Source organism: Cherax quadricarinatus, chromosome 61 (genome assembly GCF_038502225.1).
Source record: "Cherax quadricarinatus isolate ZL_2023a chromosome 61, ASM3850222v1, whole genome shotgun sequence".
Classification (NCBI taxonomy): Eukaryota; Metazoa; Arthropoda; class Malacostraca; order Decapoda; family Parastacidae; genus Cherax; species Cherax quadricarinatus.
The window spans coordinates 4,099,519-4,123,787 of NC_091352.1; the positions used below are offsets into that span (position 1 = coordinate 4,099,519).

At 43.5% G+C, this 24,269-nt stretch overlaps 2 protein-coding genes across 2 annotated transcripts in view; one reads left to right on the forward strand and one right to left on the reverse strand.

Moving 5' to 3' along the window:
* The first annotated feature begins 3,569 nt into the window (after positions 1 to 3,569).
* LOC128699461 (uncharacterized) lies at positions 3,570 to 14,941 on the forward strand. Its single transcript, XM_053792227.2, has 4 exons — positions 3,570 to 3,722; positions 4,810 to 5,029; positions 9,125 to 9,432; positions 10,095 to 14,941. Exons 2-4 carry the CDS (start codon positions 4,966 to 4,968, stop codon positions 10,341 to 10,343), a joined length of 621 nt encoding a protein of 206 aa, XP_053648202.1. The 5' UTR covers positions 3,570 to 3,722; positions 4,810 to 4,965; the 3' UTR covers positions 10,344 to 14,941.
* Positions 14,942 to 17,491: 2,550 nt separating this feature from the next.
* The window catches only part of LOC128699459 (low-density lipoprotein receptor-related protein 2), a 31,074-nt gene continuing 24,296 nt past the window's right edge, over positions 17,492 to 24,269 (reverse strand). The window contains exons 7-11 of the mRNA XM_053792222.2: positions 21,966 to 22,129; positions 21,083 to 21,293; positions 19,650 to 19,800; positions 18,577 to 18,671; positions 17,492 to 18,191 (exon numbers count right to left, since the gene is read on the reverse strand). Of these exons, the coding sequence (XP_053648197.1) occupies positions 18,172 to 18,191; positions 18,577 to 18,671; positions 19,650 to 19,800; positions 21,083 to 21,293; positions 21,966 to 22,129 (641 nt within the window). The 3' untranslated portion in view covers positions 17,492 to 18,171. The remainder of the gene's footprint in view (positions 18,192 to 18,576; positions 18,672 to 19,649; positions 19,801 to 21,082; positions 21,294 to 21,965; positions 22,130 to 24,269) is intronic.

Below are 24,269 nucleotides of genomic sequence, written 5' to 3' on the forward strand. Positions count from 1 at the left end.
GCTTGATTGGTCGGTTTCTCACCTTCGAGTACCCCCCTATTCTCTGAAAATTTACAATCTCGTCCCTCTCTTCACCTATTTCTGTTATGATTTTCTCAATCTCCTTCCTTTCTTCCTGCTTCCTTTCAGTGTGTGTCCTTTCCTCTCTCTCCTGAAGCCCATGGATAAACACTGATTTTGCCCTTTCTTCCTCGCATTGCCTCACCCTCTGTGGCTCTGGATCCTGCCTGTATGTGGTCAGTTTCTCCCTTGATTTTTCCAGTGGCTCTTGATAGCCTTGTTGTGCCTCAGCATTCGACCTATCACCCTCTCCATCTGCAACCAGTTGATCTTCCCTTTCACTCCTTGGTCCTCCTTGGCAGATTGATGTGACCTTAGCATAATTCATAATTCCTTCCTTCCTGTTCAGCCTCGCAGCTTCATATGCTGTGTCTTCTCTGGTCACTGCCCCTGTAACTCGCTCCAGCCTATTTATCTCAACTTCTAGGACCCTTATCTTGGCTACTGCAGTTTCGACTTGTGCCTCCCAATTCTTTGTCTCCTTCTCCAACCACCTTTCCAATTTCACAGAGAGCTCTTTCTCCATTTTTTCAGAAAGCTCTCCTAATTTTCTCTCCCACTCTTGTTCCATCCTTTTCCACTGCTCCTCCATCCACTCCTCCCTACCCGAACCATTCTCATCTGATCCTTGGGTCCTGCGAGTGTGTGTGTGTGTGTGTGTGTGTGTGTGTGTGTGTGTGTGTGTGTGTGTGTGTGTGTGTGTGTGTGTGTGTGTGTGTGTCCCACTATCCCATGATCAACAGGTCCACTGGTCAATTTTAAACAGGTCTTACTAGCCTATTCATGTCTTTGTCTAACCTATTTTTAAAACTGGCCAAAGTGGTATTGATCTGTATAATGGTGTGACTTGTGGCAGCTGGTGTAGTCAGGCAGGTGACTATTGACTGGTGGCAGCTGGTGTAGTCAGGCAGGTGACTATTGACTGGTGGCAGCTGTTGTAGTCAGGTAGGTGACTACTGACTGGTGGCAGCTGGTGTAGTCAGGCAGGTGACTATTGACTGGTGGCAGCTGGTGTAGTCAGGCAGGTGACTATTGACTGGTGGCAGCTGTTGTAGTCAGGCAGGTGACTATTGACTGGTGGCAGCTGGTGTAGTCAGGCAGGTGACTACTGACTGGTGGCAGCTGGTGTAGTCAGGCAGGTGACTATTGACTGGTGGCAGCTGGTGTAGTCAGGCAGGTGGCTATGAACCGAGACATTCTTGATGAAATATTAAATGATACATTACTCGCTAGACCTGACTAATGGCTGCAACACTACCCAGCAGCCACGAGTCATGGTTCTTCAGACATTAACGTATATTGGTAAGAAACATGTGCAACAGTTAGGCATCTTTATTCCGAAACGTTTCGCCTATACAGCAGATACCTAACTGTCGTATGTGTATCTTAATTATCAACTTGTAGGTACTGTATAATAATAATAATAATAATAATAATAATAATAATCTTTATTTCTACCAGTACATGTACAAGGTATACAGACCATAGTTGACATCAATGACATACTACTATATACAAAGCCGCTTGTTATGCAGAGCATTTCGGGTAAATTAGGTCAATTTTGCCCCCAGGATGCGACCCACACAAGTCCACTAACACCAGGTACCTGTTTCACTGAAAACACACAGGTTACAGAACACCCTTTTTAATGGCAGAACGTTTCGCTCAGTGTAGTTTTATCATAACTTGATAAAACCCTACATGGAGAGAAACATGACGCGGTGAGGCCCAACACAGAGCGAAACACAGATTGGTAAAGCTCTACAAAGGGCGATACGTTGTTCCAACAAGAGGCTTGCCTTTCACATTATTAAATTTATGGGGGAAGCGCTTAACCTGCAAGGGCCACGCAGCGCCTTGAAGATAATCAGCTATGATCCAAGGAATCGGAGTGGCTCCAGTTTCTTGGATTCAGAGCCCTTCTCCAGTATCAAGGTCACCCTCCTTGATGGGTACCAACATGGCACTGTTCAAGAGGAACCTAATGGTGACGTTTCGGTCCGTCCTGGACCACTGAGGAAGACCGAAACGTCTTGAGGTTTCTCCCTTATATGTGGGTTTATGGTCAAATGTAACCACAGTATTGTGACTTTATTCGCAGTGCCTAAATATATGGATAATACGAAGGCAGTCTGAGCGAAACGTTGTTTAATTATAGGTTTGGTGTTCTCGGTAATAAAAAAAATAATGATTTATTAAGAAAGTTTTTAATTTTTGGATAGCTCATGGGTCGATTCACAGGAGCTGTGAATCGACCCCTGCAGCCATACATAGGTAAGTACAGTTGAGCTACGGAAGCCTTGTCTAACCCTTGCCAGTGAGTCAGTCTGCTGGTAAGAAACTCGTAAATATTTGCCTGTGCCTCTCACCTTCGCCTAGTGGCAGTAGTAACATTAGCCTCTGTAGTTCCTTACAGCTAAGTTTGCTGAACGTGGTAACAACCGCTGTCTGCATGACCGACTGACTGGTTGGTTGTCTGCATGACTGAGTGACTGGTTGGTTGTCTGCATGACTGACTGGTTGGTTGTCTGCATGACTCTCTGACTGGCTGGTTGGTTGTCTGCATGACTGAATGACTGGTTGGTTGTCTGCATGACTCTCTGACTGACTAGTTGGTTGTCTGCATGACTGAATGACTGGTTGGTTGTCTGCATGGGTCTCTGACTGACTGATTGGTTGTCTGCATAACTCTCTGACTGGTTGTCTGTTGGTTGTCTGCATGACTCTGGTTGGTTGTCTGCATGACTCTCTGACTGACTGGTTGGTTGTCTGCATGACTGAATGACTGGTTGGTTGTCTGCATGGGTCTCTGACTGACTGATTGGGTGTGTGCATGACTGACTGACTGGTTGGTTGTGTGCATGACTGACTGACTGGTTGGTTGTCTGCATGACTGACTGACTGGTTGGTTGACCTGACAGTGGGTAAGCATGGGTATCATTCATGTATGTTGAAAATAGTATAAAATACCGAGAACTTAATGATTAAGACACATGTACGACAGTTGGGTATCTTTACTGTGGATACGGATGGCCTACACAGTAGGCTTCTTCAGTCAAATACAGATTGAGCTGGTGTGGTAGTGAAATAAAGATGACGTAATCAGTCCATCAACCTTGGAGAAATAGCATTTGAGGTGGTCAGTCCCTCAGCCTGGAGAAGAGTTCAGTTTCATACACGCCATCACACTTTCCCCGTCTTGTGTTCCAAAATACGAACCAAAATAAAAATATCTCTGAGTACATTATCGTTTTGTCCTAAAAGATGAACTGGAATATACAATACAAGGTTAGTAAACCGAGTAATGTTAGAATTAGGTGAATGATTGTGATTACACGGCAGGACCCCAATGGAAATAAGTCACTGACTTTTTTGGGTTATCCTGGTTCTCTACACACATGCTGCTATGATAATATATGTAACTGTATTTGTGTATACCTGAATAAATTTACTTACTAGGAGGGAGAAGACAAGAGGACGAGGAGGAGGGAGGGGAGGTGAGAGAAGAGAGGGAGGGAAGGTGAGGGGAGAGAAGGGAGCAACAAGGTGTGAGAGATCAGTGTAACAACAAGTACTGTGGTGGGAGGGACTCGGGCCTCGCCTACAACACTCGCTAGTGCTTCTACGAACTTCATCACTGATGTAGCGTCAACACTGATGTAGTACGTCAACTATAATGAACATCCCTTTAGTATATTGCTAAGACAACAAGAATATATGCTCGTACTGTGCTACAAAACAGTGAAATACACACTACCTCAAAACTTGTATATACACCAAATAAATCTTCAGTAAGAAAAAACAAAACATAAATAAAGGGACATATTGGTAAGTCAAGGAAGGAAAATAAAAGTTGTCAGGAAAATAAGCACAGGAAAACGTCCTGAAACAAAGACTAGCTGTTCTTGTGCATTATTTTTTTTACTTAATATCCTGGCTGTTTCTTAAGGAGGTAGTGTGACAGAAAAAAAGAAACTCATTTACCATCATTCATTCAATGGCTGTCTTGCCATAAGTGCACTGACAACACAGTTCTTATGACCCTCAGAAATGCAACATCCTGACCACTCTGTGTGCATTATATGTGTTTAAAACACCATTAGAAATCTTTGTGTTTAATCCTGAAGGCAACAGTTGTGTATCTGTGGCAGTTACAGTCTTCAATGTATAAAGAGGAAAGAGGAGGACAAACGTCACTTTTATACTCTGTTACACAAGATCTTGGTTAATAGGACTGTGGTACAACAGTGTGAAGGACTGTTAGAAGTGCGACGTTTCACCTGATATGAGAAACATCATATACCTGGAGAGGACGAACAGACTCAGTGCCACAACCTCTTGTTATGAAGAATGGTAACCGAAAATTAACATAAATATTTTTGTTTTATGGAATAACCTCTCCCCCCTCAGCAGGTACAATTTACCGCCACACACTGCAGAAACACGGACAATATGTGCCAGTGTTCCATACACGGGACTGGAGTTACTATTGCATTCCTAGAAGTATTAATATATTAATATGCATCTCCCTGGAAAAGTAAACACATAAGCAGTATAATGTGATCCTCTGTTGACAACGTTTCGCCCACACTACTTTATTAAGTCAAGATCTGTTTGTGACTTCATAAAATCCACTGTGTGGGCGAAACGTTGTCACTAAAGGATCACATTATACTACTTATGTGTTTACTTTTCCATTGTGTCGGTATTTTATACCATTTATTTCCATGTATCTCTCTATTTTAACAGGTCATCGGTGAGCCCGTGGGTCAGTAGCAGCAGCTACAGGCTCAGTTCTCCGTCTGTTGGTTGCCATACACGCTAAGTAGTACCTGTGCTCACATTACCACCAAACTCAACTAAGCAATAAATGAACGATATCGTTTGATGTAGCAAACAACATATATGAGGAAGATGGCGGCCATAATACTGCCTCTAATTCTCACCAGCTTCATGACCTCGTCACTAGGTGAGTCCGCTGTAGGTCTCTTGTGGTGTCTTGTTAGTTGAGAAAGAGGACAATCTCCTATGCTGTGGTGCCTACCAGTACAAGACTAAGACAGGAAACAATGGAAGATTTTAGTATAATTGCATCAACGTTGCGCTCATGGCTTGATCAAGTAAATATCCTGTTATTTGCTTGCAACACACAGACACAATTTGGAGATACATTTCCAGATGTTCGCTTGCTGACCCTTTTTGCTTCTGCGATGTTTGTGTCGGACTGTGTACAGTAAATATAACAGTAAGATTTAGTTGTGATTTTTAATCCCGGAGGGTTAGCCACCTCGGTGCGTCATCGAGGATTGTCTTATTTTCATTGGAGTCCTTCAATCTTGTTCCCCAGGATGCGACCCGCATCAGTCGACTAACACCCATGTACTTGCTTGCTTGCTTGCTAGGTGAACAGGGACAGATTGACTTGCCTGGCCATCTTAGACGGGACAGCTGGAGCATTTACAACCCCCCCTTCCCGGAAACCATTAATAAAGTGAGGGAGAGGCCCTTAGCTTCAAATTATAGACCAGTTAGCTTAACCTCAATTGTGGGAAAGTTGATGAAATCAACAATAGTGGATGCAATTCGAAGCCACATTGAAAGATATAATTTGATCAATGTATCTCAACACGATTTTTTTTTCCAAAGGAGTGTTCATGCCATACTAATTTACTAACCGTTCCCACGATATTGTGTATATGGACGTTAGTGAGTTCTTTGGTAGAAATTCACATAGGAAAGTAGCGGTACATTATATAGGTAGGGCAATTATCTCGTGGGTCGAGGCATAGCTGACAGACTAGTGTGCATTAATGGTGAAAAATCAGAAAGGAAAGCAGTTTTAAGTTGTGTCATAGGAATCACTGTTGGGATCTTTGTTGTTCACAGTTTACTTAGACGACACTGATGAGAGGAATGCATAGCGACATAGGTCAATATGCCGATAACATTAAAATAAGTCATCAGATCATTCCTGATGACACTAGGTTACGGGGTGACCTGGATGGGTTGATGTTGTGGTCAGAGAAGTGACAGATGTAGATAAATATATGGTTCGAATCCTAGAAAAAAGAAAAGAGCTATAGTACCGAAAAGTATGTCACCTCAGAACTACTTTATCAAGGCTGATGGATTGAAAGAAGCCTATTGACTAGGCAAAACGTTTCCGAAATAGAGATACTAACTTGCGCATGTGGCTTACTCATCTGTTTGTGTGTGTTGTATACCATGATTATAATGAAACTGAATGTGATAATTTAGGAGTTCTGGTTAACAGAAATGTAAAGCCAAGACAACATTATAAAAGTGTTGACAATAAAGCTAATACTTTTCTTGACTATATCAAAAAGTGTAAATAATAAAAGTTCTAAGGATATTCTTTAGATTTATGTATCTTCGGTAAGGTTTAATTTAGATTATGCTGCACAGTACTGGTCTCCATATTACAGAATGAACATAAATGAGCTGCAAAATATGTACAGAAGGATGACGTGTTTGTGTGTGTATGTGTGTGTGTGTGTGTGTGTGTGTGTGTGCGTGTGTGTGTACTCACCTAGTTGTACTCACCTAGTTGAGGTTGCGGGGGTCGAGTCCGAGCTCCTGGCCCCGCCTCTTCACTGATCGCTACTAGGTCACTCTCCCTGAGCCGTGAGCTTTATCGTACCTCTGCTTAAAGCTATGTATGGATCCTGCCTCCACTACATCGCTTCCCAAACTATTCCACTTACTGACTACTCTGTGGCTGAAGAAATACTTCCTAACATCCCTGTGATTCATCTGTGTCTTTAGCTTCCAACTGTGTCCCCTTGTTACTGTGTCCAATCTCTGGAACATCCTGTTTTTGTCCACCTTGTCAATTCCTCTCAGTATTTTGTATGTCGTTATCATGTCCCCCCTATCTCTCCTGTCCTCCAGTGTCGTCAGGTTGATTTCCCTTAACCTCTCCTCGTAGGACATACCTCTTAGCTCTGGGACTAGTCTTGTTGCAAACCTTTGCACTTTCTCTAGTTTCTTTACGTGCTTGGCTAGGTGTGGGTTCCAAACTGGTGCCGCATACTCCAATATGTGTGTGTGTGTGTGTGTGTGTGTGTGTGTGTGTGTGTGTGTGTGTGAAACACTTATTATAAACTGTGGAAATTAATGTCAGAAGAAGATTATTTTGTAATAATCATAATAGACACGTAGGACACATGAGAAAGGACATGCAGAAACACTTCGCAATAATGCTGTAAATATAACGTAGACGAGAAAGATAAGAAGAGTAATTATCAGTGTGTAAATTGCTGTACTGTACTTAGTGCGGGAGGGTGAGTGTCATGGTGGGATGGGAGGGTGAGTGTCATGGTGGGATGGGAGGGTGAGTGTCATGGTGGGATGGGAGGGTGAGTGTCATGGTGGGATGGGAGGGTGAGTGTCATGGTGGGATGGGAGGGTGAGTGTCATGGTGGGATGGGAGGGTGAGTGTCGGGGTGGGATGGGAGGGTGTCATGGTGGGATGGGAGGGTGAGTGTCATGGTGGGATGGGACGGAGTGTCCTGGTGGGATGGGAGGGTGAGTGTCATGGTGGGATGGGAGGGTGAGTGTCATGGTGGGATGGGAGGGTGTCATGGTGGGATGGGAGAGTGTCATGGTGGGATGGGAGGGTGAGTGTCATGGTGGGATGGGAGGGTGAGTGTCATGGTGGGATGGGAGGGTGAGTGTCATGGTGGATGGGGGGGTGAGTGTCATGGTGGGATGGGACGGAGTGTCATGGTTGGATGGGAGGGTGAGTGTCATGGTGGGATGGGAGGGTGAGTGTCATGGTGGGATAGGAGGGTGTCAGTCTTGGTGGGATGGAAGGGTGAGTGTCAAGATGGGATGGGAGGGTGTCAGTCATGGTGGGATGGGAGGGTGTCAGTCATGGTGGGATGGAAGGGTGTCAAGATGGGATGGGAGGGTGTCAGTCATGGTGGGATGGGAGGGTGTCAGTCATGGTGGGATGGAAGGGTGTCAAGATGGGATGGGAGGGTGTCAGTCATGGTGGGATGGGAGGGTGTCAGCCATGGTGGGATGGGACGGTGTCAGTCATGATGGGATGGGAGGGTGTCAGTCATGGTGGGATGGGAGGGTGTCAGCCATGGTGGGATGGGACGGTGTCAGTCGTGATGGGATGGGAGGGCGAGTCTCATATGGCAAGTAATCAGGTTTGATGCGGTGCAGGGAAGGGTGCCTTCCTTTCTCTGTTCAAGATCCCTACACCAGCACCAAGGATCTTTCTTGACAAGGAACATCCACTAGTTCGAACCTTTAAATGCAGTTCAGTGCCTCACAGGATACCCCCCCCCCCCACCTCTTGCACAGAATGACTTCTGCAGAGATGATGAGGGGAGGGTGCCAAGTGAGGCAAAGAGGGGAGGTTGCAAAGTGGGGTAGAGAAGGGAGGGTGCCAACAGGAACACAAAAGATAATGCATATCTAAAACGATTACATATGCAGTAAAGTTTATATACGAGGGAAGGAGGCGAGGGAGAGCTGGGGAGATGTAAAGATAGTGAGACGTGTGTGTGAGAACACATACCTGGTGTGAGCAACACCTGGTGTGAGCAACGCCTGGTGTGAGCAACACACCTGGTGTGAACAACACACCTGGTGTGAACAACACACCTGGTGTGAGCAACGCCTGGTGTGAGCAACACACCTGGTGTGAGCAATACACCCTGGAGTGAGCAGTACACCAGTATCATTTTTATAGACTACTATTCTTCTAGGCTACAATGATTTTTTAGCGCATTTACGAAGTCTCCAAAAGAATAAATACTATGTGAGATAACAAGATAACTCTCAGCCATATTTACAGTCTCATTGACTGTGTCACACTTGGTGTTTAACTGGCATGTCACACAACACATTAACACTGTATGTCTTTCTTTGTAAATGATTTTCCTAGTCATATTTTTTTGCCAAATTTTGTTACTATAATGTTTTCACTGACAGCTCTAGCTGTGGGTCATCATATGACTGAGACCCGTCAGGACACATTTGTCATCCTGTTTCCTGACAAACCTAATACCTGCCTTCCTACTGACAGTGTTGAGCCAGTCCCAGGAGCTGGAGGCTTTACCGACGAGGGAGAATCATACGGAGTACATCCTGACGGCGGGGCAGCAGGGTGTGACAGCTTTACATCCTCTCCCCGCTCCTGCTGTAGCAGACACCGAGAAAGACGGTCTGAGACCCAAGTGCAGGCCAGGGGGCAACCTCATCTGCTACTCCTGTAAACTCGATTTCCGTAAAAGGCATTACGAGTGGGACCATCCCTGCCTGGGACGCCACAACAACCACAGGGTCAGCGATAACTACCTGGTTAACTGTGGTCCCAATGACACAATCTGTAGGGTGAGGACCTACCTTCCTTTCACTAGGTTTGAAGCCTATCCATCACATGCTTGTGGCTTTCTTTAGTGCCTAAATTCTTCATTACATGTAAGCTACATTTCCTGTATAATTCAGAAAAGAAATAAATTTATTATTATTATTATTATTATTATTATTATTATTATTATTATTATTATTATTATTATTATTATTATTATTATTATTATTATACCGCACATAAGAAAATGGAACTTAAGGCGACGGTAACTTGTGACTAGTTAATGGTACAAGTCGGACCGAAATGTCGTTATAAGTTACATTCTCCTGTGTGCAGGTTATTTGTGGATTGTCTGTATATTGTAATAGTGGTGACTACCAGCTTGTGCAGTGGGTCGTCTTCAGTGCTGGATTAATATTTAAATTTACACAGAAAAGTTTTATTATATAAACCACATAAATATATAATAATAATAATAATAATAATATACTACTACCACTACTAAAAATAATAATTTTAACGTCTCCTACAGAGGTTGGGTGAATTATAGGATGAAACACATTAACCATCATTCATGCAGTATCTGTCTTGCCAAACATTAGTATCATTATCATTATTATTATTAAAATTTATCTTCCTGCTCTAAGCTTGGGTATAACACAAATGTATGTGTGTGTTTGTACAGGTGGAGAGAACAGAAGTGAACGGGATACTAATTATGTTGAAGAGGGAGTGTACCAGCCTCTGTTACGACAGCTGCCGACCCAAGGGCTTCGGCATCAACTACGAGCTGTGTGAGACCTGCTGTGAGAGTGACGCCTGTAATTATAACTATCCAATCAGCCAAGCTCCAGCTCCAGGTCCGTCGTCTTCCTGCGTGGCGGCCATCATGACGGGCTGGTGGGCCGTGGTAAACACGATTATCTGGACTTAGGGATTTTAGTGTCCACGGCACCGACCATATTTTTTAAAAGGGGTTGATATTGTCTTAATTCTCTATTTTGGTGGAGAAGAGGTTATATTTACACACGGCTCAGATGAATGATATGTAGAATATCTGGGTGCTTTATTACTGGAGCTTTGGTCGATATGGTAGGCTATCAGGAATGTTTTCACACACATACACACAAAAGGATGGATAGAGGGGGGGGGACATGATAACGACATATAAAATACTGAGAGGTATTGACAAGGTACATAGGGACAGAATGTTGCAGAGATGGGACACAGCAACAAGGGGTCACAAATAGGAGTTGAAAACTCACAGGAGTCACAGGGATGTTAGGAAGCATTTCTTCAGTCAGAGTTGTCAGGAAGTGGAACAATCTGGAGAGTGATGTAGTGGAGGCAGGATCCATACATAGCTTTAAGAAGAGGTATGATGAAGCTCATAGAGCAGGGAGAGAATGGGCCTAGTAGCGACCAGCGACGAGACGGGGCCAGGAGCTGTGAATCGACCCCTGCAACCACAAAAAGGTGAGTACACACATACACAGCATAATTACACCGGTTCAAATATCGCGTATCGCTTAAAAATCCAAATTGTTAATGTTAAAAGTGCCAAGGCCCCTGCAGCTACCTTGTTAATTATATGAACCAGGGCTTAAATGGGAAGACACAGGAGGGGAGGAAAATATTGAAAATAACCTCGACACTCACAAGTTACACAGAGGGGCAGGGGTACCCAGTAGGTGAGTGTGTAGGGGAAGTGAATGTACTTATACTCTGAGAGGGACAGGAGTACCCAGTAGGTGAGTGTGTAGGGGAAGTGAATGTACTTATACTCTGAGAGGGACAGGGGTACCCAGTAGGTGAGTGTGTAGGGGAAGTGAATGTACTTATACTCTGAGAGGGACAGGGGTACCCAATAGGTGAGTCTATTCATATACCCACAAAGGGGCACGAGCACCCAGTGGGTGGCTGTGAGAGAGGTGGGTACAGTCACATGTACTGTATACAGAAAATCGCTTCAAGATTCTAGTATCAAGTGAAGGATGAACTAGAACATCCTGCTGAAGCGTGTGTAACTTGCTGTCAACCATAGAAAGTATTGGTAGACGGTTGTCGTTGTCCTTAAATTTGACATTAATTCCTATTTTAGGAATTAAATTATTTTTGATTAGTGGTGTATATGTGAAATATAACCTTAATACCACTCGGGCAGCCGACAGCCATTGTCATTCTAATTCTATAAATCTTTCAGGGGCTAAAAATACTCACGGAACGGGTGGAGTTTGAACTTATGGAGAATGTTAAAACGGACAGGGTAACGTACAAGGTATACAAGCCTAGCAGACATCAGTGACGTACTAGTATATAGAAAGCCCCTTTATGGAAGTTTTTACATAATTTCCTAAATGTAGAACATATAAATGAATAATACAATAATTGTGTAATAAAATATGATGCTGTTTGAACCCTTCGAGAAATTTCGAGTGGGGGGGGGGGGTAGAACAGCCAGTAGGGACGCCATGTTTGATGTAGTGTGAACACTGGTCGGAATTTTGCACCAGGAATTCGGCATTTTCCGAGGCCTAATGGGGGTGTATCGGTCCTCAATTCGTAATTTAGAAATTGCTGATACGTTCCTGCTGAAGAATTGGGAGGAAATTTGCGGGAACGCAAGAATTACGTCACTCCAGGGAGTGCACCTAGCTGGCCAGGGATCCTGATGTTAAATAGGTGCTGTGGTGTGATCTATTAACATTGTCTTCCAGCAATTCAAAGGTGAGTAGTAATACAAAGTTCTTTTCTAATAACACCATTGGATTATATGTATCGTATTAATATTTTGTGGAACCAGCAAACAAGCCTAATACTATCCAGTCCACCTGTTTACCTGGAGAGGGGTTTTTGGGGGTCAACGCCCCCGCGGCTCGGTCTGAGACCAGGCCTCGTGGTGGATCAGGGTCTGTTCAACCAGGTTGTTTCTGCTGGCCGCACGCAGGCTGACGTACGAACCACAGCCCGGTTGGTCAGGTACTGACTTGGGGTGCCTGTCCAGTGCCTTCTTGAAGACACCTAATTGTAATTTTACCAGAGTAGCTGGTTTTATTATGATTATTAACTTAATGTTAGGTCTAGCTTTTTGTGAAAGTAGTGAGGAAGTGGGCAATTGGAGGGGTTGCAGTTCGGTGACCTACTGTGACTTAAGTCTCACTTACCTCACCCAAGTTACTTGCAGGTAATAATTCAGGTAATGCTCTGTAAGCCTCCTGCAGGTGATTTGCTCAAATAATAAATTTTCACACCCCTTGTTATGCAGAGCTTTTCGGGCAAATTAGGTCAATTTTGTCCCAGGATGCGACCCACACCAGTCCACTAACACCCAGGTACCTATTTTACTGATAGGTGAAGATTATTATTATTATTATAATCAAGAGGGAAGCGCTAAACCCGTAAGATTAACAGCGCCTGGGGGGATGTGGAAGGCATTCAGGCTTAATTCGGGGAACTGGAGCACAGGTTCAATTCCCTAAATCAAGAGCCCCTCACCAACATCAGGAAACCTTCCCTGAGGGGTGATAGGTGAAGAGGGACCGCAGGTATCTTAAGGAAACACGTCCTAATGTTTCCACCCGTACCGGGGATCGACCCCAGGACCTCAGTGTGAGAGCTGAGTGCTCTAGCAATCAAGCTACGGGACACCCATGTTTCAAACCCCACCCGTTCCGTGATTTGTTTGTCATCGCGTTATTACTGTTTCAGGAGTTCTTGAGGCTCCTGGATTTCCTTAAGGTACTGCTACCATCCATTTCTGTCGTCTCGAGAGAAGTTAAAGTTTAACATCTTTGTTATTCACTCCATACCCATGGATGTCTCTTCCCCATTCCTTAAAATATCTACACTTGGGCTGTAACAAATCTGTTCCCAAGGTTACTATGTTACATATGTTGTCAGAACTGCAGGTGTTCAGCACACAACACTGAGTGTTCGTATCACATGCAACAGCACAAGTTCATACCACCAAGCTTAGTGTGTCATATACTGGTGTTGTCAGTCATACATTCCCCGGGTGTTTGTACCACCATGCACTCCAAATCCTTGCCACTATTTTGTGTCATAAGTATTCCCAGTCAAACATCCCCCAGAAATGTTTTGGTATGCTGTCTTGATGTGTCTTGACGTGCCTTCATGTCTTGACGTGCCTTCATGTGTCTTGACGTACCTTCATGTCTTCACGTGCCTTGTTGTGTCCTATCGCGCCACTCAGCAGTTGTAAATAAAGTCAGTTATCGTTTTTACTAATAGCAATTTTCTCGCAGACAAACGCTAGTGGTGGCACATAAATGACATTGGATCATACTTTTTCAGCGCGAGAAGTTATATCATAGTTTACCCTTCGGTCATCTCCTTGGTTTTCTTTGAATGAAATACAATGGCAAATCATCTTTGCATTACCTGGAGTTCATTACCTTTCAAATTCAAAGTTTATTCTCTATAAGATTACAATGCTGAGTTTACAGAATTTGGTTATTGTGTGGTTTACATGTAGTAAAATAATAATTACAGAGTGTACCACTAGAACACCTAGCATGGCTAGGCATTTCGGGCAGACTTAGATTAATTCTTAAATTTAAAATATTACAAATTATGAGGTAAGTTGGTATTATGGCTAAGTGACTAAATACTAGTTTGTGAGTTTAGCAATGTGAATGCTTTTGTTTTGGCACAGTACATAGTTTCAGTATTGGAGTATCACAGGCCAACTTATGACTAGTTAGGATTCATTATTTTAAGATTGAGATTGATATTTGTTTATGGTCAAATGGGTGAGTGAGTATAAGTGTGAACCACCAGGTGGTATTCGTGTAGTTAGTTGACGGGGTGTATCAGGGAGATAAGATGTAACTTGTTCAGCTATCAAAACTTTGGGGCCCAGTCCCTGGTCACATTATGTACCGCTGTAATCCTTTGACTACCGCCCACAGGATAGGTATGAGATGCATAATGAAGATATTAAGCTTATAGCTAGAACTGAAGCTCAGATATCGAATACCATAGAAATGTATTCTGTTATATATAGCATTTTACGTGAGGTGCATTTGGCAGATTCTAGGAGAAGATTCTAAGATGATTTTGACCAAAAACGTATTAAGTTCAAGTACCCCAATGGAAATAAGTCACTGACTTTTTTTGCTTTATTCTAGGTTCCTCCACATATGCTGCTATGTATATTATATGTAACTGTGTATACCTGAATAAGCTTAAGTTTGAGACTAATGGCTTGTTACTGGAACCTTGTTCTGGCAGTCAAGAGTTTCATCAAAGTTCCTATCTGATTTGTAACTTTCTTGTCACGAATAGTAAGCATCGTGTCCCCATGTTATTTCCCTGAAATGTTCAAGTTTCTTCTGGAATGGCCTAGTTATTGCCTCGATATGTTCTGTTATTCCCTTGAGATGTTCTCGTTTTTTCCTGTAAATGTTCTGGTGTTCAATCAATAAATCAGTCTACATATATAAACTGCAGATCATATTTCGATTATAATTACCAGTGTGTGTCACCTGAACTTAAACTGTCGTCAGTGTTGCCATATATATATATATATATATATATATATATATATATATATTTATTTATTTATTTATTGTTGTGTTTCTGTACAATATAAAGTGAATTACAACGAAGACCTGAATTTCAGTTTTCTCCTCCATTCTTTAAGTGATCCTTTATGATAATGATTCGTGGCTCTGTGATAGAGCCTACGGGTCACAACCAAGGTCCCGGGTTCGATCCCCGGCCGGGAAGATGCATGGACAAGCCATCTAGCAGCAAACATGTATCTTGAGCTAAAAGTAGACTGTTGTGGGTGGAATTTGGTAGCAACAGGCGTATGGAAACATGCCCAGTGTCTCTACCTGCCCCTGGATCGAGCCTGGGTCTGTGTTGTGAGACCAAGGTGGCTTCCTGGACCTGGGTCTGTAGTGTGAGACCAAGGTGGCTTCCTGGACCTGGGTCTGTGGTGTGAGATCAAGGTGGCTTCCTGGACCTGGGTCTGTGTGGTGTGAGATCAAGGTGGCTTCCTGGACCTGGGTCTGTGTGGTGTGAGATCAAGGTGGCTTCCTGGACCTGGGTCTGTGGTGTCAGACCAAGGTGGCATCCTGGGTCTGTGTTGTCAGACCAAGGTGACATCCTGGGTCTGTGTTGTCAGACCAAGGTGGCATCTTGGGTCTGTGTTGTCAAACCAAGGTGACATCCTGGGTCTGTGTTGTCAGACCAAGGTGGCATCTTGGGTCTGTGTTGTCAGACCAAGGTGGCATCCTGGGTCTGTGTTGTCAGACCAAGGTGGCATCCTGGGTCTGTGTTGTCAGACCAAGGTGACATCCTGGGTCTGTGTTGTCAGACCAAGGTGGCATCTTGGGTCTGTGTTGTCAAACCAAGGTGACATCCTGGGTCTGTGTTGTCAGACCAAGGTGGCATCCTGGGTCTGTGTTGTCAGACCAAGGTGACATCCTGGGTCTGTGTTTTCAGACCAAGGTGGCATCCTGGGTCTGTGTTGTCAGACCAAGGTGACATCCTGGGTCTGTGTTGTCAGACCAAGGTGGCATCTTGGGTCTGTGTTGTCAGACCAAGGTGGCATCCTGGGTCTGTTGTCAGACCAAGGTGGCATCCTGGGTCTGTGTTGTCAGACCAAGGTGACATCCTGGGTCTGTGTTGTCAGACCAAGGTGGCATCTTGGGTCTGTGTTGTCAAACCAAGGTGACATCCTGGGTCTGTGTTGTCAGACCAAGGTGGCATCCTGGGTCTGTGTTGTCAGACCAAGGTGACATCCTGGGTCTGTGTTTTCAGACCAAGGTGGCATCTTGGGTCTGTGTTTTCAGACCAAGGTGGCATCTTGGGTCTGTGTTGTCAGACCAAGGTGGCATCCTGGGTCTGTGTTGTCAGACCAAGGTGGCATCCTGGGTCTGTGTTGTCAGACCAAGGTGGCATCCTGGGTCTGTGTTGTCAGACCAAGGTGACATCCTGGGTCTGTGTTGTCAGACCAAGGTGACATCCTGGGTCTGTGTTGTCAGACCAAGGTGGCATCCTGGCAACATTGAGCAACGAGCCACAGATGTAATGTTTAAGAATATTTGTTGAAGGAATATAAAACAATGAAAACAAAGATGATTTAAAGACACTACAATGATAACTTTAAGACATTACAATGATGATATAAGACACTACAATGATAACTTAAGATATTACAATTATGTCTCGCCACCATACTACACTATACTGCTTACCTACACAATACAACTATACATCATACAAAGTTTTACAAAGTAGCACCGTATGAGGTGGTGTCTGCCTTGCACTCTCCGCACGGAGGATCGAGCCTCAACCACTCCTTGCGCTGAAATACTCACATGGGTTTAGCGCTTTACCATGTGTGTATATAATAAATATATATATATATATATATATATATATATATATATATATATATTATATATATAATATATAATATATATATATATATAATATATATAATATATATATATATATATATATATATATATATATATATAAATATATATACATACATACATACATATATACATGTATATATAAATTAATGCCCCTTAAAATTCACTAAATTAACGTCAACAAATGCAATGGTTGTAGGTCTAATGAGTTGCGTCAGTCACGTGATGGCACCACACACGTGGGTTGGCTTTGCAAACCTGGCTTAGGTCTGGCTTAGCTCCAGTATCTTCTGTCTTAATTAAGTTACTGCTTCAATATTATTTAGCCTGAAGGGGTGTGTGTGTTTATAAACTACATATTCAATGCATTAGCACAAATACTGTATAACATAAGTAAAGAGTAATAAAGATTACACAATCAGAGTTGTCCTAGAACACAGCAGGACACCAGTCATATTTCTCGCGTTATGTGAACTACTTAAATCCTAAAGCATAAATTTCCTCTCACTTTTATTTTTTATTATTGCCTATGTGTCGTACGTGATTAAGCTAGTTTTCAAGCTGTGTTGGGCCCTCTTTAGTAGCGCCAGCTTACTTTACATCACTCAAGTAGGAATGATTGGTTTCCCCAGCGGGTGTTTTGGATTGTTCATGAATGGCATACAATATAGACAAGATGAATAATTAAGACATGTGCAACATCTAGGTATGTTTATTTGTAGATGTTTCGCCATCCAGTGGCTTTATCAATACAAGGTCCTCAAGACTACTGTGCTCTTCACCAACTCCAAGGCTGACGGACTGATTACCTCAACTTTTTTATATAAATCTACAGTCTTCACGTTATGTCCTTGTATTGATAAAGCACTGGATGGCGAAACATATACAAATAAAGATGTTGCACATATATCTAATTCTTTATGTTTTGGGTTACTCATGACATTTAACCCTGCAAAGCAATATCTTAGATCCAGATGTGGTCGTGTAGACGACAGTGAAGATGCAAAGGAAACATTCATTTGGACAGTGTTTCGCACTAAGCCGAATGAAGCTCCACACAGAACGAAACGTTTCCCCAACAAAACTTATTCTGCACCGCTTGTCTCTTCAAAACAATGTGTTATGATCAAATCTCACAACCAGCCAAGTACACAGTCCACAACACGTCCACAACACACCTACAACACCCTGCCAGGAAACAAGCCTCTGTGTACAAATGGGGTGTAACAAATAACTCCAGATCATCTGAAAAAAACAATCGTGCCTTATGAGACTATCTTCTTTCCTGATGAACAATTAACATCTAGAGACAGTGAGGAGGCAAAGTTAATCTCTGATGCTTTACCGCCGCTAACTCGGCCTGCGACAACCTGTGGGTAAACAGTTTTAATTAGTTATTGTATACCTCAATTATTTTGGGGAGAAATGAAACGAGCAGTGATTATATTAGCAAAAAAATAAGGAAAGCAAGTGTTAGTTACGGCTATAGAATGTAATATATTGACTATAAAAATGGTAAAATAAAGGAATAACCTAAGTCTAACCATTTTAATAATATTAAGAACTGTATTTCGTCAATATATCAAGTTGATTTCAGCAAATGAAGGCTGTACGAGTTACACACATAATGTAGAACAGTGTAAACACTTTAACAGTAGCAGGTGACAAAAGAAATAGGAAAATAAGAAAGAAAATAGTGTGTGCGTTTTGGAAACAATCAAGTTAGAAAAATATAGGAACCCCTGTGAGACTTACTGCAGACGGAACACTTGGCCTCGTCTGTGTTGTCACCGCAGCCGTCCGTCCCCGAGCACAGTATGGCCGTCGAACGACACCGTCCATTGCCACACCTGCAGAAGTGTCCTGATACAGTATGTGAACAAGACTTCGTGTGGTCTCGAACCCGGGTCCTCCAGGACTCGAACAAGGCTCAAGTTCGGGTCCAATAAGGCACAAACCCGGGTTCGTCAAGCGGAAACGCCATACTTGCTTGAAGAATGAGACACTTGTCTCATTCTTCAACTTGTCGTCGTTTTTTTTAAATGAGTTACATCACCCTACTTTTTTACACAAGTCAAGACATTGACGACAGCGAAATCTCAACTTTTTGGAGTGGACTCTGATCATTTCGAACTGTTGGAAGGATTTACGGCGCTAGAACCTTAACGTATCCTTAATATCAGAAAATGAAGGGGAGGATGGGTGTTAATAAGGCAGGGGAGGCGTGGATAGACAGGTAAGAATGTAACATCTCTCAGACTACTTATGACACTAGACTCTGAGGCTACAAAAAACTCGTGATAGCGTTTTAGAGACTGATAACAATGAGACCTACCAGTCGAGTTAGCAACCATGATAGATGTTTAGATACTGTGAAAGATCCAGGTCCTGTCTGAAGGGGCTCGGCAGATGGCTGCCTCAGCTTGTAGTACTGTAACTACAATACTTAAAGTGGGGATAATGGCAGTGGCTCTAGACGCTGTGAGAGTCCCAAAAAACACCTAAGTATTACGAAGATCGGTAACAACCTTCTGGAGACTGTAGTGGCATCAAGAAGTACGTGTAGGGGCAGCAGAATATAACCACGACCCAAAACACAAGTAACCCGCACATAGAACAAACTTTATGACGACGTTTCGGTTCGATTTGACCATATACTAGTCACAGTGTGACATGGTCCTAGACGGACCGAAACGTCGTCATAAAGTTCCTTTCTCTTATGTGCGGGTTATCTGTGTATTGTTCCAGTCACGGGATAGTGACAGCCCCGAGGATCTATCTGAATAGGCATACGGGTTGACTAAAATAACCATGATGCAGGGACCTACCTGAAGGGGCAGTAAGGAGCAGTAATAGACCCCTGGATGCAGGCGGCCTCATCCTCGTCGCTGCTGTCGTTGCAAGTGGCCTTAGCGTTGCAGAAGACGAACCCTGGAAGGCACCGGCCGTCGCCACACCGGAACGTCGTCTTCGGACACGCTGTTTATATAGGACGAGTGTGAATAAACATAAGCATAATAATAATAATAATAATAATAATAATAATAATAATAATAATAATAATAATAATCTTCACTTCTACAAGTATATGTACAACTTATATAGACCATAGCTGACATCAATGACATACTACTATATAAAAAGCCGCTTGTTATGCAGAGCATTTCAGGCAAATTGGGTCAATTTTGCCCCCAGGATGCGACCCACACCAGTTGACTAACACCCAGGTACCTATTTTACTGCTAGGTGAACAGGGACAGCAGATATCTTAAGGAAACACGTCTTAATGTTTCCACCCGAACCGAGGATCGAACCACGGACCTCAATGTGTAAGCTGAAATTTTTCAGAAAACCGATAAGTTGATAAATGAGACGTTTGTGTAACGTTTGGGTATCTTTATTTGGGTAGCCGCTGCTCAAATGTCTCATTTATCAAGACGAGAGAGGAATACAAGAGCGTCTGGTGGGACTCAGTAACCTTGTGGCATCTAATAATCTTATTGGGATTCATTAATCATTTTATGACATAATTTTTAACTTACGAGGTATTGTAGGAAATAGTTATGGATATAAAACCCTTAACGGATTAGTTGTGAATAATTCCTACCATGGTGTTGTGGATTAGCTGTGAATGGTTGTTGACACAGTGTTGTGGGTAGTTGTGAATGGTTGTTGACACAGTATTGTGGGTAGTTGTGAATGGTTGTTGACACAGTATTGTGGGTAGTTGTGAATGGTTGCAGCCACGGTATTGTGGGTAGTTGTTGACACAGTATTGTGGGTAGTTGTGAATGGTTGCAGCCACGGTATTGTGGGTTAGTGGCACCAGACCAGTGTACTGAAAATGTTAAATTAGTGTGTACGAGAGTCGCTGAGCACACTGTTCAAGCATGAGACGTTTTGTGAATTTATTTGAACAGTGTGAGGTTATTTGCCTCCTGGAATGTAAAATATATCAACTAAATGACAAGAATTCATCATAATAGTGAACAATATAAGAGGACTCAGATGAAGAAAGGCACAAGACGACAATGGTCAACTGTGGTAAAGAACTGAAATATTACAAAACAAAAAAAAAACATAAACCGTAGCTTAACACATCAATTTGAAGACTTTACTGCTAATACTATAACGACTACCATTACTGCTATTATTACTACTACTATCACGACTACTATTACTACTACTATCACGACTACTATTACTACTACTATCACGACTACTATTACTACTACTAACAACACAGGTAGGGGGGACTTACTTCCGTTGCATGAGGCCTCATCTGAAGCATCAGGACAGTGAGGTTTACCATCACACAGGTGTGCACGAGAGATGCAAGTGCCATCGTTGCAGGTGTGTGCCAAGGTGGGGCACCTGTGTGGCACACACATGGCTTCGTCAGACCCGTCCTCGCAGTCACCTACCCCGTTGCACACGAAGTACCAGCTTATGCAACGCCCCGACGACGCACACTGCAACATTGCACAGGGAATGACAGTCGCACTTACCGTTGGCTGCAACAAACAGCAACAGACCCAAAAATCGGTCATGGAAACTGGGAGACCTTTCGATCAGTCCTGGACTCGTTTCGGTCCACAACGTACCAAAATGTAGTCCAGTTCAAATGAATAGTTTAAGGGTTTGTTGTGGCTCGTAGGCGGGAGGAGAATATGTACTAGTAACTGGTTTGTTTACCAACTGGACCGTCCACCTACCACTCGTCTCTTTCTTTCTCTCTCATTATAGATACAATACTCTCTGAAGACATATTTCTTTACATAGAGACGTGATGAGTTCTTGTTTGGGTGGTTCCAGCCATGGTATTGTGTCTTAGTTGTAAATGGTTCCAGACACGATATTATGGTTTAGTTGTGAATGGTTTAATACACGGTATAGTGCTTTAGTTGTAAATGGTTCTAGACACGGGTATTGTGGTTTAGTTGTGAATGGTATAATCCACGGTATTGTGGTTTAGTTGTAAATGGTTCCAGACACGGTATTGTGGTTTAGTTATAAATGGTTCCAGACAAGGTAATGTGGTTTAATTGTGAATGCTTCGGTCCACGGTGCTGTGGTTTAGTGGTAAATGCCTGCAGTCACCGTACTGGGACTTGCAAACTTGTGTTTCACTGTGATGTGTTTACCTGGAAAGTTTCCTTGTGGCATCCGGTGTTGTCAGCGGAGCACTGTGGACTGTGAAGGAGGCAGTGACACACTCCAGCAATGCAGGTGGTGTAGGGATCCGAGGCTCGACACTGCTGTGAACTCTCACACCGCTGACCCAGGGAGGCAGGGGTCACACCAGCGTCTGTTGGAGAGGTCATTATGATAAGTATTCATGAGGTCACTCATCACTGAATGACAAGAGGTCATGATGTTAAGAGGGAAGAAGCGGGGCGTTGTGGTGAACTCAACAAGTCATGAACTGGTACCTGGAGGCTGTTCCGGGGTCAACGCCACCGCGGCCCGGTCCATGACTAGGCCTCGTGGTGGATCAGGGCCTGATCAATCAGGCTGTTACTGCTGGCCGCACGCAAACCGACGTACGAACCACAGCCGTCTGGTCAGGTACTGACCTGTCCAACTTCCTCTTCAAGACAGCCAAGGGTCTATTGGTAATCCCCTAATGTATGCTGGGAGGAGGTACCAAATAAGTTTTTTTTTTTTTTTAGGTAGAAATGCACATAAGTACCAGTATTATACATAGTAACATATGCGTAAATTACCCAGGATAACCCCAAAAGGTCATACAAAGTTACTTATCTGTTAGAGAGAGAGATGGTGTATAGCTGTCGGGCATTTTGTGTATCTGTTATTTGTGTCTTCCTCTGTTAATGGTTCCACTTATTAACGGAATAAAAAGTGAAATATATACAAACATTTGTAAGATTATCTACCATCCGAGGCCGGGGGGGGGGGCGTTGACTCCCGAAACCCCCTCCAGGTATACCTCCAGGTATCTTAAGTTCCACACTCAGTTAAAAAGTAAAGATAATATGTATTAGAGAGGATAGCAGTAAGTGAAAGAATGTTAGGGCATCGTCAGAGGTCAACAAGGAACGTTCACCTGCTTTCTCATTCAGCGAACACTATCAAAACAAACTGGACCGTCACCTGACTCTTCTCGCAGGTAGGTGCGTTCAACACAGTACCGTTTCCCTCAACCCACAGCGAGGAGAGGGGAATCGCCAGAAGGCCAATTGTGGTCTACTGAAAATACTTTACTGATCATTAACTCTGACCAACGACGCTGCGTGGGGGAGGAGGAGGAGATTCTCATTTAGGAGGGGGGGATGAAGGGGAATGAAGAACGTGGAATGTAAGAACACAACCTGTTCCCCAAGTTTGGATATAGTGGGTTCTTAGTGCTAGCGGTACTTTGAAGAATGTATGGGCTTCGAGCAGCAGTATCTTCAGGTAAAAGGACTCGAGAAAGTCAGGAAAGAAATACAACTTCTTAAGAGAGGAGAACAAGAAGATTCATCCCCGAAGTATTGAAGGAAATTACCTGAGGTATCGAAGGAAAGTTTTGGGTAGCTTTGGTTCAAGCTTAGACAAATAAATGAGTGGGAATTGTTGGTGAGGGATCCGTCATGTGTGGCATTTGGTTACCTGGAGTTTACCTGGAGAGAGTTCCGGGGGTCAACGCCCCCGCGGCCCGGTCTGTGACCAGGCCTCCTGGTGGATCAGAGCCTGATCAACCAGGCTGTTACTGCTGGCTGCACGCAAACCAACGTACGAGCCACAGCCCGGCTGATCAGGAACCGACTTTAGGTGCTTGTCCAGTGCCAGCTTGAAGACTGCCAGGGGTCTGTTGGCAATCCCCCTTATGTATGCTGGGAGGCAGTTGAACAGTCTCGGGCCCCTGACACTTATTGTATGGTCTCTTAACGTGCTAGTAACACCCCTGCTTTTCATTGGGGGGATGTTGCATCGTCTGCCAAGTCTTTTGCTTTCGTAGTGAGTGATTTTCGTGTGCAAGTTCGGTACTAGTCCCTCTAGGATTTTCCAGGTGTATATAATCATGTATCTCTCCCGCCTGCGTTCCAGGGAATACAGGTTCAGGAACCTCAAGCGCTCCCAGTAATTGAGGTGTTTTATCTCCGTTATGCGCGCCGTGAAGGTTCTCTGTACATTTTCTAGGTCAGCAATTTCACCTGCCTTGAAAGGTGCTGTTAGTGTGCAGCAATATTCCAGCCTAGATAGAACAAGTGACCTGAAGAGTGTCATCATGGGCTTGGCCTCCCTCGTTTTGAAGGTTCTTATTAAGGAGGGATGTTGGTAAGCAGCAGTTGTCCAGAGCAAGTGGTGTTAGTTGTACATATACAGAATACAATACCGACATGATGAAGTATTGCACATATACAACATCTGGGTATCTTTACTGCAGACGTTTCGCCATCTAGTGGCTTTACCAATACAAATTCAAGGAGATAATTGGAAGACAG

What these genes read in the sequence shown, in the direction of transcription:
- LOC128699461 (XM_053792227.2), top strand. Translation starts at nt 4,966, where the DNA reads ATGAGGAAGATGGCGGCCATAATACTGCCTCTAATTCTCACCAGCTTC. An exon ending in CTTCATGACCTCGTCACTAG is followed by an intron (nt 5,030 to 9,124) that starts GTGAGTCCGCTG and finishes TCCTACTGACAG; the next exon opens with TGTTGAGCCAGTCCCAGGAG. An exon ending in CCAATGACACAATCTGTAGG is followed by an intron (nt 9,433 to 10,094) that starts GTGAGGACCTAC and finishes GTGTTTGTACAG; the next exon opens with GTGGAGAGAACAGAAGTGAA.